Source organism: Apostichopus japonicus, chromosome 2 (genome assembly GCF_037975245.1).
Source record: "Apostichopus japonicus isolate 1M-3 chromosome 2, ASM3797524v1, whole genome shotgun sequence".
In the NCBI taxonomy this organism is placed as follows: Eukaryota; Metazoa; Echinodermata; class Holothuroidea; order Aspidochirotida; family Stichopodidae; genus Apostichopus; species Apostichopus japonicus.
Genome location: NC_092562.1, coordinates 6,707,983 through 6,723,144, shown reverse-complemented (window position 1 = coordinate 6,723,144; position 15,162 = coordinate 6,707,983). Strand labels below are relative to the sequence as shown.

Below are 15,162 nucleotides of genomic sequence, written 5' to 3'. Positions count from 1 at the left end.
TAATATTTCCTGAAACAACGTAACACTCTATTTGCAGAGGGTTCTCAATATGTATGATTTTATGGTAGATCTGGTTCCTCTTGTCACCTCACAGAGAGTGGCAAGGAAGAGAACGGAACCTAAACTCTGTCTGGGGTGTATATTCATTTGTTAACTATAATGCAAGTTGTGTTACGATGTTTTGTGGCATATTTATAGTTCTCAATCTGCGGAGAATTATCACTTGGATAGAATATTCACATCAATGAGAATAAGAAAGTGATTTCAGGGGATGTGTTTCCATATAATACTAGAGCTAGGCCTACTCGTATCGTTATTGTTTGTTCATACCCCCTATGAAGCCCCTGGGATGTAAAGTTCCCTCACCTCTAAGGGCCCCAAACGATAGATTCTCTGTAAGCTAATGCGTAGTTTGTCAAGGATAGTCTAGCCTCGCTCACCAGGAGATTTATAATGACAAAGAACACTGATAATCTACAAGTACAACTTTGTGTGTTTGGTTAGGTCATCTTAAATACACATATCTGCATGCCTACTGTCTCTTGAAAGTAAACAATTTGGTTAGGAACAATGAATAACTTCCTTCTTGCGATATCGTGTTTACATGGTTTACTCAATTTGACCCATGGTGACCCCAAATGACCTTTGATCTCCACAAAAAAGTATAGGCTTTTGCTCCTAGATGTGGTTATCCTACTCACGGAATATGAGATTGGTCCAAGCTTACCTCCGTGAGACATCGTGTTTACAAGGTTTTCACCATTTGGCCCCTGGTGACTCCAAATGACCTTTGACCTCCCCACAAAACAATAGGGTTCTTTATTCAATGTGGTACTCATATACACCAAATATTAGATTGGTCCAAGCTTTCATTCTTGAGATATCGTGTTTACAAGCGAGGCGTCATACACACAGGCGCACACAAACACTCACACACATACGCACGCACAACCACTCCGCCTGACTGCATAGGTTACGATATTCATCGAAACCAAAAATTATCGTATGGGGGGGGGGGGGGTTGTTAACACCATACCCCTAGAAAACAAGGGAATAAGCCTGGTGAAGGGCGTTGTGATTTTTGCAACACCCTCTAAACGTTGATGAATTTGGGAGCGACAGGGCGTCGCTTTTTTTACCGTGGAGGGCGGGGCTCTGTCAACCTCTCAGTGATCAAGGACTGCCATACTAATACACAGATTTCGGACTTAAGCGCTATGCCCCCTCTCTCGCAATTACACTTCACGAGAAGAAGGAATGATGTAGTGAAACGGTCCCTTTAGTGCAGGGTTGTCCAACCTACGGCCCGTGGGCCACAGTCCGGCCCGCCGCAGGGTTGCGTCCGGCCCGCCAGAGATGCTGTACGGTGCGAAATTTTAGTGAGCAGATTTATTGATAACAATTTGAAGCTATATAATCAATCATTCGAACCTTCTGGGTCCAAAAAACTGCATCCAGGTCAGTTTGTGTGACACTCTCAGCGGAGGGGAGGGGGGGGGGGGCGGCTGGACTTAAGTCATCTGTTTTATCAGGGGGGAAAATAAATTAGTGCGCTCCGCGCGCAGTGCTCACATTTTGTTGCCTTGGGCTCCGGGCAAAAAATCGAGCGTAGGGTTCATGCGGCCCCCCCCCCTCCTTCATCAAAATCATGCCATGTGGCCCTCCTCTGCAAGAGGTTGGACAACCCTGCTTTAGTGTAACAAGCAATACTTGAAAGTCAATGCAGTATTGCTGAAAATACCATACTGTTTCATGATCTAATTCTGACAGCGCTACACTAATACAAGTAAAAATGGAAATGTGTCTTCTCGTATTATGGAAGCTTTGCTAGGCTGTGAAGGCCTGATGGCATTTCTACTGAATAACTAGGCCTAAGCACAGCTAAAAGTTCATGAGACGAAAGTTTGACGGCGCTGTCTTTGCGATATATGTAATAAATAAAGATTTGCTAATTATATTTCTCGAGAAGAAAATTAAATCAGATTTCAATCGTTTTTTATGGCATTAACCTACGATCTTTTGTAGTGGTGTTAGGCTTGTGCAACTATTGGTAACGACTCCAAAAGTATTCCGTAATAGCGACCTCAGTTATGCTATTATTCATCTAATTTAATTGAAATTTTGAGAAATCGTCTCAAATCTAGACTAAATTTTAGCATCCTTCAGAATTCTTAACAACTTTACAATTTTAAATAATTACCCATATAATAAGCTTACATAAATGTTATTTAATCATTAAGCGTCCTACAGTAACAGTTTGCAACTTGTTCAAAGTAAAAGGGTTCCGATGTAACCAGTCTGCGGCAAGAAATCAACGATGGCTCTCGTGAGAAACTTGACCAAATTTTCATCTACGTTGAGAGGGTTCCGAGGTGCCACTGGAACCTGCCAGCATGTCAGATATTATGCTGAAGAGGCAGCTGCCACTTCGCCTAATCAAATGTCTTTTAGTTTCGGCATACCTGGTCAAGTTAGTATATATACCATCTTTGATTTAATTGTGGGCCAACTGTAGCCTAACACTATACACTGTAATACTAAAATAGGCTAGGCCCTGCTAGTACCAGTTGTAAGTTAGAGTACTTAGCGTAGAGTAACTTTCTGTAGTGTAGGCCTAGATTGAAGCGTATGTGGCCAAGCCTACCATCTGTCCTAACTGTGGGGGACCTAGGCTTATTTGCACATAATCCATAGTGGCACAACTTTTTATTTCCTTGTTGGAGGCAGAAGGAATCTATACAAATCATGCAGGTGCTCGGATAATAGGTCAACACGCAAAAGATTTTGGATAGAACTTCCCAAGATGTATTTCTCTTTATACTTACTGACTATTTGCAATGGACGTACAGATAGTTTCAGATCTATAGTCCAAGTGGAAACTGGTATACATGTAAGGGAAACCAAACACTAAGGGTTCTTGTTAGTTCTTTCTAACCTTTGGTCTTTGGAAATCCTAATGCTCAGGAAGTATGAGGACTCCTGAGCATTAGTTTAGAGACACATATACAAAGTAAATAAGAAACTGGACAACAGAGTGCAGGGGACTTAGGTCGAAAAATATAATTTATGATAATATATTGCAATATTAACATAATATTAATATATAATAACAGATAAGAAAATTAGGAAAATAATAGCCTTACCGGTAGGGCGCCTCCAACGAAAAACTTAAAAACATAAATAAACAGTTCTGTGTAAAAGATGTTGTCGGTGGTTCCAAGTTCTGTTCCTTTCTGGTGGCAATTGACAGAGTTTCGCTGGGGTATCAGTAGTAATATACAGTAATTATGTATAAAAATGTTCCAATCCGATGTAAAGTAATAATTATAGCTTGGAAACAGTTCCTGTAAGTGAAGTGGCAAGTAAAATGCTTCATCCAAATATGGTAAGGTAAGGCACAAGGGAGTGATACACACGAGCTGGAAATCTCTGATCTTTTCTGGCTCTCACTTAATTCTAGTTCTACATTAGCTAGATAGTTATGTGGAATTTTTGAGCAACTTGTATGGCAATGAATCAATGGAACACTATACTGCCTGTATGATGGTATAGGGTATGTTTGCAATAGTTATGGCATTAATGCAGGGAACAGTTGCAAAGATGCATCTCAGTGTTTGCACATGTATAGGAACCATAGTACTTTATAATCTGAGACAAAGTTCAGAGCCTTCATAACTGCCAAATAAAGGTTGTCAAACACTAAATTCAGCACTGTAATGTTCTCTTAAATGGTAGCAGTGATGATGATGATTATGTTGCAGACTTTACTGAGTGGCTTAGTTCTATCCTTCAGCTATGTGATTTTATCGATGGTTTGATTCCACAAGAAATAAAAAGGACAACACCTTTAAATGTTGGGAGTCAAACTGCTCAAAGAAAGGGAAATTTCCCCAAACTTTGACAATGCGTTGAAGTTTAATTTACATACAATTCTGCTTAATGGGTGGAATTATCCACCAAAGTATCTCGAAATACAAAAGAGATGTTTCATTGTTTCAATGTGGCAAGTTTGTATGTTTCTGTTGAGGCTTCGTAGATTAAACTTGCAATTGAAAATGGGGTTACAGTTTGACTTAAAAACACAGCAAGTATATTGTCTATCAGTGCAGCCTTCATATGTATAACACAGTACGCAAATTCAAGGGACACTCATACTGTACACCACAACATTGGCTAGAGGCCTAACCCAACCACAATGCGCAAATGCATAGCCTATTAGTTTGATGGCAGACTAGGTGTAATAAGTTAGGGAAATGATTTGGAATAAAGATGAGGTGGCCATAGCTTTGCAAATTTACATCATCTTTTGACATCACTTCTTGAAATACACATTCAGAAACTTGCTAGCAAACGTCAAGTGGAGCCTATTTTCCGTTGCTATGTTAAAATAATGAAATTTGACCAGCAGGTTACCTTTGTATTACATCTATCACTTTGCTAAATGCATCAGGTCTTCATTGTTGTATTTTATGAATAGATTCATATGATAACTACGTGGTTGAGTATCCAATGATTGTGATTGATTAATATTTTCATATCTAGATGTATTACAACCAAGCCAGTGTAAAGCAGGTGGATGTACCATCAACCTCAGGGACATTTGGTATCTTGGCTCAACATGTACCACTCCTTGCTGCCCTCAAACCAGGTGTTATCACAGTCACAGAAGATGATGGAACAATCAATAAATATTTTGGTATGATTTATCTCTTGGTTCTGGCATTATGTTTGTACCTACAGTATCTATTTACAGGCAACATTACAGTTTGTGCCCAAATAATCATGACACTTCTTAGGTCTTGATGGTATTGTTGTATTTGTCAGAGTTCACAGTGTATTGACCTATATGAAATAATGGTCAACATATATAAAGGGTGAAAACTTGTAAATCCAATAGATCCAAAAGTACAGCTAGGTTGATCTGCATACTTGGTGAATTTTAAGAATCATTTGAAATTAGTGAAGGTCAAAAGTTGTTTGATAACTACATAGGTCATTAGACACTGAACACCTTGTACACATTATAGCTGCAAACAGCTTGAATCAACTTCAGACTTGGAATGTAGATCAATGTTAGTGAGTACAAGAACCCTATTTTTACGTAAAAGGTCAATTCAGGACAGTAGAGATCAAAGGTTTGTAAACCATGATAATTCCAAAGGTAAGGCTGAACACAACAGAGAGTGCAAAAAATTGCCTTTCGTGTAATGTCAAAGTCATGTGACGTCAGCAGGTATCTGTTAACATTGCACCCATTTTAATTCCAAAGGTAAAGCTGAACTTTTATTGAAAATTTATTAGGTAAATCCTACAATAGAAGAGTGCAAGAACCTTTATGCTTTCTGTGTAAAGGCAAAGGTCATCTGAGATCAGCAGAAGTCTGAAAACCAAGTTATAAAACAATGAAAAAGTAAAACTACTGTAACTTGGGCTTAAGATCCATCTTAGTGAGTACATCTACATTGTTTTTGTGAAAGTCAAAACTCTAACAAAAAATCTTGTGTCCAGTCTCATTGTTGAATGTTCTCATATGAAATGTGGCAAGGAATGACTAAGCCCTTTCTGGTAAAACTACATTCAGAAATTGTTTTGGTAATTAAGCTGTTCTGAGCACCCTTCACCAATCAGCAGGGTCTCTAGTAACCTTGATATTTCTTGAATGTAATTCTTACCTAGGATGTTTTCAAGCAGTTACTGATATACCCTTCCTTTCTTCTTCTTTGCAGCATCTAGTGGTACTGTTACAGTCAATGCAGATTCATCAGTCCAAGTTTTATCAGAAATTGCTGTACCTCTTGATTATCTAGACCCAGATGTAAGTAACTGGATTGCTTAACATTGAGTCCTAGCACTGCTAGTAGTTTACAGTTACTTGTATTGTTAGTCACATGTTTGCTACTCAGAAGAATCTGTAGTTAACATTAAAATGGAGTAAAATATGACAAAACTTTCAATTTAGGATGCAACCTTGTTTTTCTCTAGCATTATTAAACAGATGTTTGCTTCAATGGCTCGTTCACTCAATGTTTTGTAAATGTCATACCAGTTAAATAACCATGATATATGATGTATTTTATCAAACACAATGAGTAGGCAACTCAAGACTATGGAAGAGCGTTGGAACACAAACACACACAAAAACAGTGTTAAAAATATCTCCATGGTGAATCACTTCACAGAGTTCAGACGCAATGACTGTGTTGGAATAGGGAAGATGCCACACAGTTTCACATTTTACACCACAGTGAATCAATTCAAAGACAACAAATGTGGAAGTGAGGTATCTCACGTCAAATGCTGCATGGACTTAATTGTAAATAGGAGTTCAGAATTATGTTAGATCACCTACCCACTAAAACAGGGGTGGGCAACCTTTTTGAATGAATGGGCCAGATATAAGGGGTGATAAATTGACTGGGCTGCATCTAACCAACGACCTGCTGTTGATTTCAAACCTTTGATTCCGAGGACTTTCAAGCAATATGTGTGTACTTAATCTGTATTCACAAAAACATAATGTCAATACAGTACTGTTGATAATTATTGGGGATAATAGCTGACAGCATCATTAGTGCTGATTAACTCTAAGCAGGTAGCTCGTTTTTTGTGATGATGTAAAAATAGATTGATTTTTTTTCTTTTTATTGAGAAATCTCACGGGCAGCAAAAAAGTCACTGGTGGGCCGCATGCGGGCCGTAGGTTGCCCACCCCTGCACTACAAGGATCTGAGAGACACATCGTTTGGTTGCACTTTCACTACATATTTCAATAACAAGTCTAGTAAGCCTAGTTGCTGCCAAAGGGCTAACATAGCCATAGAGTGAAGCTATGCAGATACCAGGTGAAATAAATTTACTGTGAATTTATACTCACTACCTACTTTGCATAGCATTTCCAGCTTGTTAAAGCTGCTAACGATGGACTAGTTTACATCTGTGTATTTATGAATGAATAAGCTCAAGTCAGTATTAACAACTGCACTGCAATCATGAGTTAAATGTTTCCAAATTTGATGAAACACTAATGTATAGTAACCATTTGGTGCACTTGCAGGCAATTAAACGTGGTTTAAGTCAGGCCCAACAAGAACTCCAAGCAGCATCCACAGACGAAGCAAGGGCGGAGGCACAAATAGCTGTAGAGGTCCACGAAGCAATGGATGCTGCAGTCACTGGCAAATAGGTCATCTATACTAATTAATAGATGGTAAGTCAACTACGAATAGTCAGAGATGTGTTAGGTCATCTATACTAATTAATAGATGGTAAGTCAACTATGAATAGTCAGGGATGTATTAGGTCATCTATACTAATTAATAGATGGTAAGTCAACTATGAATAGTCAGGGATGTGTTATGTCATCTATACTAATTAATAGATGGTAAGTCAAGTATGAATAGTCAGGGATGCGTTAGGTCATCTATACTAATTAATAGATGGTAAGTCAACTATGAATAGTCAGGGATGTGTTAGGTCATCTATACTAATTAATACATGGTAAGTCAACTATGAATAGTCAGGGATGTGTTAGGTCATCTATACTAATTAATACATGGTAAGTCAACTATGAATAGTCAGGGATGTGTGAGGTCATCTATACTAATTAATACATGGTAAGTCAACTATGAATAGTCAGGGATGTGTTAGGTCATCTATACTAATTAATAGATGGTAAGTCAACTATGAATAGTCAGGGATGTGTTAGGTCATCTATACTAATTAATAGATGGTAAGTCAACTATGAATAGTCAGGGATGTGTTAGGTCATCTATACAAATTAATAGATGGTAAGTCAACTATGAATAGTCAGGGATGTGTTAGGTCATCTATACAAATTAATAGATGGTAAGTCAACTACAAATAGTCAGGGATGTGTTAGGTCATCTATACTAATTAATAGATGGTAAGTCAACTATGAATAGTCAGGGTGTGTTAGGTCATCTATACTAATTAATAGATGGTAAGTCAACTATGAATAGTCAGGGTGTGTTAGGTCATCTATACTAATTAAGAGATGGTAAGTCAACTATGAATAGTCAGGGATGTGATAGGTCATCTATACTAATTAATAGATGGTAAGTCAACTATAAATAGTCAGGGATGTGTTAGGTCATCTATACTAATTAATAGATGGTAAGTCAACTACAAATAGTCAGGGATGTGTTAGGTCATCTATACTAATTAATAGATGGTAAGTCAACTATGAATAGTCAGGGATGTGTTAGGTCATCTATACTAATTAATAGATGGTAAGTCAACTATGAATAGTCAGGGATGTGTTAGGTCATCTATACTAATTAATAGATGGTAAGTCAACTATGAATAGTCAGGGATGTGTTAGGTCATCTATACTAATTAATAGATGGTAAGTCAACTATGAATAGTCAGGGATGTGTTAGGTCATCTATACTAATTAATAGATGGTAAGTCAACTATGAATAGTCAGGGATGTGTTAGGTCATCTATACTAATTAATACATGGTAAGTCAACTATGAATAGTCAGGGATGTGTTAGGTCATCTATACTAATTAATACATGGTAAGTCAACTATGAATAGTCAGGGATGTGTTAGGTCATCTATACTAATTAATACATGGTAAGTCAACTATGAATAGTCAGGGATGTGTTAGGTCATCTATACTAATTAATACATGGTAAGTCAACTATGAATAGTCAGGGATGTGTTAGGTCATCTATACTAATTAATACATGGTAAGTCAACTATGAATAGTCAGGGATGTGTTAGGTCATCTATACTAATTAATAGATGGTAAGTCAACTATGAATAGTCAGGGATGTGTTAGGTCATCTATACTAATTAATAGATGGTAAGTCAACTATGAATAGTCAGGGATGTGTTAGGTCATCTATACTAATTAATAGATGGTAAGTCAACTATGAATAGTCAGGGATGTGTTAGGTCATCTTTACTAATTAATAGATGGTAAGTCAACTATGAATAGTCAGGGATGTGTTAGGTCATCTATACTAATTAATAGATGGTAAGTCAACTACGAATAGTCAGGGATGTGTTAGGTCATCTATACTAATTAATAGATGGTAAGTCAACTATGAATAGTCAGGGATGTGTTAGGTCATCTATACTAATTAATACATGGTAAGTCAACTATGAATAGTCAGGGATGTGTTAGGTCATCTATACTAATTAATACATGGTAAGTCAACTATGAATAGTCAGGGATGTGTTAGGTCATCTATACTAATTAATACATGGTAAGTCAACTATGAATAGTCAGGGATGTGTTAGGTCATCTATACTAATTAATACATGGTAAGTCAACTATGAATAGTCAGGGATGTGTTAGGTCATCTATACTAATTAAGAGATGGTAAGTCAACTATGAATAGTCAGGGATGTGTTAGGTCATCTATACTAATTAATAGATGGTAAGTCAACTATGAATAGTCAGGGATGTGTTAGGTCATCTATACTAATTAATAGATGGTAAGTCAACTATGAATAGTCAGGGATGTGTTAGGTCATCTTTACTAATTAATAGATGGTAAGTCAACTATGAATAGTCAGGGATGTGTTAGGTCATCTTTACTAATTAATAGATGGTAAGTCAACTATGAATAGTCAGGGATGTGTTAGGTCATCTATACTAATTAATAGATGGTAAGTCAACTATGAATAGTCAGGGATGTGTTAGGTCATCTTTACTAATTAATAGATGGTAAGTCAACTATGAATAGTCAGGGATGTGTTAGGTCATCTATACTAATTAATAGATGGTAAGTCAACTACGAATAGTCAGAGATGTGTTAGGTCATCTATACTAATTAATAGATGGTAAGTCAACTATGAATAGTCAGGGATGTGTTAGGTCATCAATACTAATTAATAGATGGTAAGTCAACTGTGATAGTCAGGGATGTGTTAGGTCATCTATACCAATTAATAGATGGTAAGTCAACTATGAATAGTCAGGGATGTGTAAGGTCATCTATACTAATTAATAGATGGTATGTCAACTATGAATAGTCAGGGATGTGTAAGGTCATCTATACTAATTAATAGATGGTATGTCAACTATGAATAGTCAGGGATGTGTTAGGTCATCTATACTAATTAATAGATGGTAAGTCAACTATGAATAGTCAGGGATGTGTTAGGTCATCTATACTAATTAATAGATGGTAAGTCAACTACGAATAGTCAGGGATGTGTTAGGTCATCTATACTAATTAATAGATGGTATGTCAACTATGAATAGTCAGGGATGTGTTAGGTCATCTATACTAATTAATAGATGGTAAGTCAACTATGAATAGTCAGGGATGTGTTAGGTCATCTATACTAATTAATAGATGGTAAGTCAACTACGAATAGTTAGGGATGTGTTAGGTCATCTATACTAATTAATAGATGGTATGTCAACTATGAATAGTCAGGGATGTGTTATGTCATCTATACTAATTAATAGATGGTAAGTCAACTATGAATAGTCAGGGATGTGTTATGTCATCTATACTAATTAATAGATGGTATGTCAACTATGAATAGTCAGGGATGTGTTAGGTCATCTATACTAATTAATACATGGTAAGTCAACTATGAATAGTCAGGGATGTGTTAGGTCATCAATACTAATTAATAGATGGTAAGTCAACTATGAATAGTCAGGGATGTGTTAGGTCATCTATACTAATTAATACATGGTAAGTCAACTATGAATAGTCAGGGATGTGTTAGGTCATCTATACTAATTAATAGATGGTAAGTCAACTATGAATAGTCAGGGATGTGTTAGGTCATCTATACTAATTAATAGATGGTAAGTCAACTACGAATAGTCAGGGATGTGTTAGGTCATCTATACTAATTAATAGATGGTACAGATAATATTAAGTGTTGATGTCTTGCCAACTGCCACCTGGTTTGATTCATTGTTGGCACATGATGCCTTGTAGGTTGCAGATAAATGGAGATGAGGAACATTTTTTATCGTCATTCGACTGCACTAGACCAAATTTCCCCTCATAAAATGTGAGATTCTGAAAGCATTCAGAATATAAAGTCAATGGACCAACAGTACAGTTTTGATACTTGTCTGTTTAATTAGTTAATGTTTTAGGAACTCAAATATGTGACTCAATTAATTCTTTGCTGCTTTCCTCTTTAGGATATTTGACTGGCAACAAGAAATACTTATCTGCGCTCATCTGTCTTATGTCATACAGAGAATCAACGTAGAATGGTCAACTGTCTCATGAAATTGATTGTGAAGACTGTCCTTACTTCTGATGTTACAAACTGCTGCAGTTTGTTAAAAAATAATTTCTTATTAAATAAAGAATGCTGTTTGAATGATTGTGTTGAAGTATGAAAATTCTGCAGAATACCTAATTGAGGGAGGTCATGAGTGAACAGAGGAACAACAACAACCCTACTTGAATGAATTGGGAGTGGTGAATAAGCAGTCGTTTATGAACTAGAGAGATGCATAGGAAATAACTTCAGAGATATGTCTACTACTACTATACAGTGGCCATAGCTACATTACTTGCCTACTTCTTTTGCATGATTTTTATTGCAGTGTTTAGAACAAGCAAAAGGTGGATCAATTCCAACACAGAAAGTTTGAAAGTTTGGGAAGGGAAAAGAAATGATATGTAAGAACCTACTTAGTTAATAATTAATGTTATCAGTGGAACATCAAGTTAAACATCTTGAGATCATTCAGTCTTTACCCTATCAGTCTTGTTTTTACATGTACATTCCCTCACTGCTCTGCTAATGGCCATTCATGGGTGAGGGTTGGCATAGTTAAGATAACATGCACAGACTAGTTTTAACCTCTCTCTTGGTACTTTGTTAATGCTACTTTGATTTGTTTGTTGTTGCCAGTCTAGTTTGCAAAACTGCTTGCTACCTGATATGTATTTTCAGAATTTATTAACAAATATACTGCGAGGAAACGAACAAGTAGAATCCTGTCTTGTATTCGTTTGTTTTTGTTTCTGCTAGGTGATATACTTGTTGTTATCGTAGAGTAAATCCACCTGTTTGTTGTCCAATGTGAACAACAAGCTAGTGTTCATGTATGTAAGTGACAAGTAATAAGAATTGTATGATGCTACACATAGTAACATTGTTTGCTCCCTAAAAGTTTTCATAAGCAAATATTTCTCTTATGGAAGAAATTACACATAATCATCAAAATTTGAAAGATTGCATTTATGAGTTTATCACTTCGGTACACTGCCTGGAATATTCAGCTTGGAGATAAATAACCTTATTGAGAAAATGAGAAGCACACAAGAAAGCAACATCAAAGCAAACTGGTCATATGTCTACTCAAATGTAGTTCATCTGGGCCTGGCTCAGATGTACACCATGTGACATTTAGGTCCGCGGTCCGCACACATTAGGTTCACAACCCGCAATCATCCCTTTATAGATGTAATAGAGGGTAACCTTTCCTTTTGGTCGCTTTAATATTTTATAAACTGCATCCCCACACAAACGAGAGTGCCAGGTAATGCCTCAAAATCCAATGCCAGTTATTGTTACTTTTTCTCTGGAAAAAAAAAATCAGTTATGAAAAGTTAATGAATTAAAGGAATAGTCCGTGTCAAAATTTCTCTTTAATATGTTAGAAAAACAGTACATAGCAGGGGCGGATCCAGGATTTTGAGAAAGGGGGGGCCGACATCCCGATGGTAGTACTTTAGTAATCTGCGTCCTGGGGGAGGGTCTAGGGGGAGGGGCCCCCTCCCCCTTGGAAATTTTTGATTAATTGTGAGTGCTTAGATGCAAAATGGTGAAACATTTCGCCAAAAACTAGAAAAACCAGAAACGTTGCAGACATGCTTTTTTGTGCACACATTTTTGCTCGATAGACACATATTTTAGAACGCTCAACAGTGCATGTACAATGGATACACTATTATTGCGTCGATTCGTTTTTTCTTTTGCGCGAAAATTATGACGCCAGATTCACCCCAAGAAAAAACATAAAACAAGATATGTTCAATGAGATAATTATGATATACTTATTAATGAAATGGGGGTGTAGGCGGTTTTACACTATCTAACGCAACGTAGTCGCCAAGAACCTGAAGTATTTTTAAGGGAGGGCCTGATAATAAGCGGAAACGGATCACCGACCAAAAATATATCGGAATTTGTGATTATTTCTTGCTTCCTATTCAGGGGCGTAGCGAAGGTTTTTTGTTGGGGGGGGGGGGGGGTGTGGAGAATTTGATTTGCCGACGGATCTGGAAGTGGTGACTGAAATGGGGGAGGGGTCTAAGGGGAGGGGGTGTCCCCCTCCCCTTTTAGGGGGACACCCCTTTGGAAAATTTTTAGTTTTGAAACGTCATTTGATGCAATCTGGTGCATATTTTAAGTCAAATTTGATTTGCCGACTGATCTGGAAGTGGTGACTGAAATGGGGGAGGGGTCTAAGGGGAGGGGGTGTCCCCTCCCCTTTGGAAAATTTTTAGTTTTGAAACGTCCTTAGATGCAATCTGGTGTATATTTTATGTCAAATTTGATTTGCCGACGGATCTGGAAGTGGTGACTGAAATGGGGAGGGGTCTAAGGGGAGGGGGTGTCCCCCTCCCCTTTGGAAAATTTTTAGTTTGAAACGTCATTTGATGCAATCTGGTGCATATTTTAAGTCAAGTTTGATTTGCCGACTGATCTGGAAGTGGTGACTGAAATGGGGAGGGGTCTAAGGGGAGGGGGTGTCCCCTCCCCTTTGGAAAATTTTTAGTTTTGAAACGTCCTTAGATGCAATCTGGTGTATATTTTAAGTCAAATTTGGCACCGTAGAATTTCCATTTCGATATTATTTTTATGGCAGTCGGCAGAAGAAGAATTAATTGGGACCAATTATCGAACTGTGTTTTCTCTTTCACCGATCGTTGAAATAGTGAAACTTCGTGATGAAAATGTTCAGAAAACTTTCCGGTAATGAGAAATAACAACATTCATTGATATACAAGCGAGAAACGTTAAAAATTGTGTACAATTCGTGAGCCGTGTCCTTAAGTTTTCCACGGAGAACGAATGACATCTGCGATGACGTCATTCTGAACAGAGGATAATAACAACACGTTGTCACACGATAGCACGACTCATGGGCTACGGCCTATACGGAAGCCTTTAATTCCATTTCTTTCACTGAGTTGCCGGCGATTCTGGCACTCGTCTAGCTGAGCCTGGCTACAGTAGCTATACTGACGACCGTGACATTATCAGTTATTTGCCGAGAGGTTTTTAACTTGCAGGCATCGGGTGATTGGATTGGTGAATGAGTTTATCAGATGCAGAACTGGAAAATCGAAATAACCGACAAAGAAGCTCCCGTTCTCCTTTTCTCTATTCAGCTTTCCTTCTTTCTTCCCCTTCCGCTCTCTTCACCTTTTCTCCTTTTGCCGACAGACCCAAAATTTGCCGACAGCGACCAAATCAGTGGCGGATCCAGGATTTCGCCGAAGGGGGGGGGGGGCCCGGATGGGAAATGCCTAATCGTCGTCCTGGGGAGGGGTCTAAGGGGAGTGCGTGCCCCCTCCCATTTGGAAAATTTCACAAAATATGGAGGTCCTCGATGCAATCTGGTGCTACTTTTCGTGAAAGTTTGGAGTAAAATTTATTTCCAATAAATCATGTATTCATGGTTTGCCGGGCATATATTTGCAATTTCGAGCAATGAGCTGGGATTTACGTCTTTGGGGAGTAGGTGGTGATGCAAACTACTTTTTACCAGGCTACTCCAGGCCATTTCATCTTGGATGCCCCCTTCCAGATGGAGACTATTGATGCAGTCAGAGTGCCCCTCTCACCTTCACTTTAACAGAATGATGGTGTACTCTTTTTGCAAATTTATTTTACAAAAAATTACATGCACAGTGGCGTAGCTAGTTTTTTTTGAGTGGGGGGCCATGAGGGGCTGTTCTTTCTTGTGGGGGGGGCAGAGGTTACTATCTAAGCGGAGCGCCACCTTGGTTGGCGCGGAGCGTACAGAGAAAATTTGAGATTTCAGCACCCCCCAGATCGCAGGAGATGGCACCTGTGAGGCAAATTAGCAACCAAAAAGATGTGCAACTTTGGTGACACAAATGCAAAAAAAGTTTTTTCTCTTTCATGCTGACTGGCCTTGCCAACTCAGCCAGACTTTTAACTTGAG

General features: G+C 38.0%; 1 protein-coding gene across 1 annotated transcript; it reads left to right on the top strand.

The window, feature by feature from the left end:
* The first annotated feature begins 2,282 nt into the window (after positions 1-2,282).
* LOC139976267 (ATP synthase subunit delta, mitochondrial-like) lies at positions 2,283-11,957 on the top strand. The gene is made up of 5 exons (XM_071984913.1): positions 2,283-2,470; positions 4,543-4,696; positions 5,727-5,815; positions 7,055-7,207; positions 11,149-11,957. Exons 1-4 carry the CDS (start codon positions 2,318-2,320, stop codon positions 7,181-7,183), a joined length of 525 nt encoding a protein of 174 aa, XP_071841014.1. The 5' UTR covers positions 2,283-2,317; the 3' UTR covers positions 7,184-7,207; positions 11,149-11,957.
* The last annotated feature ends 3,205 nt before the right edge of the window (positions 11,958-15,162 follow it).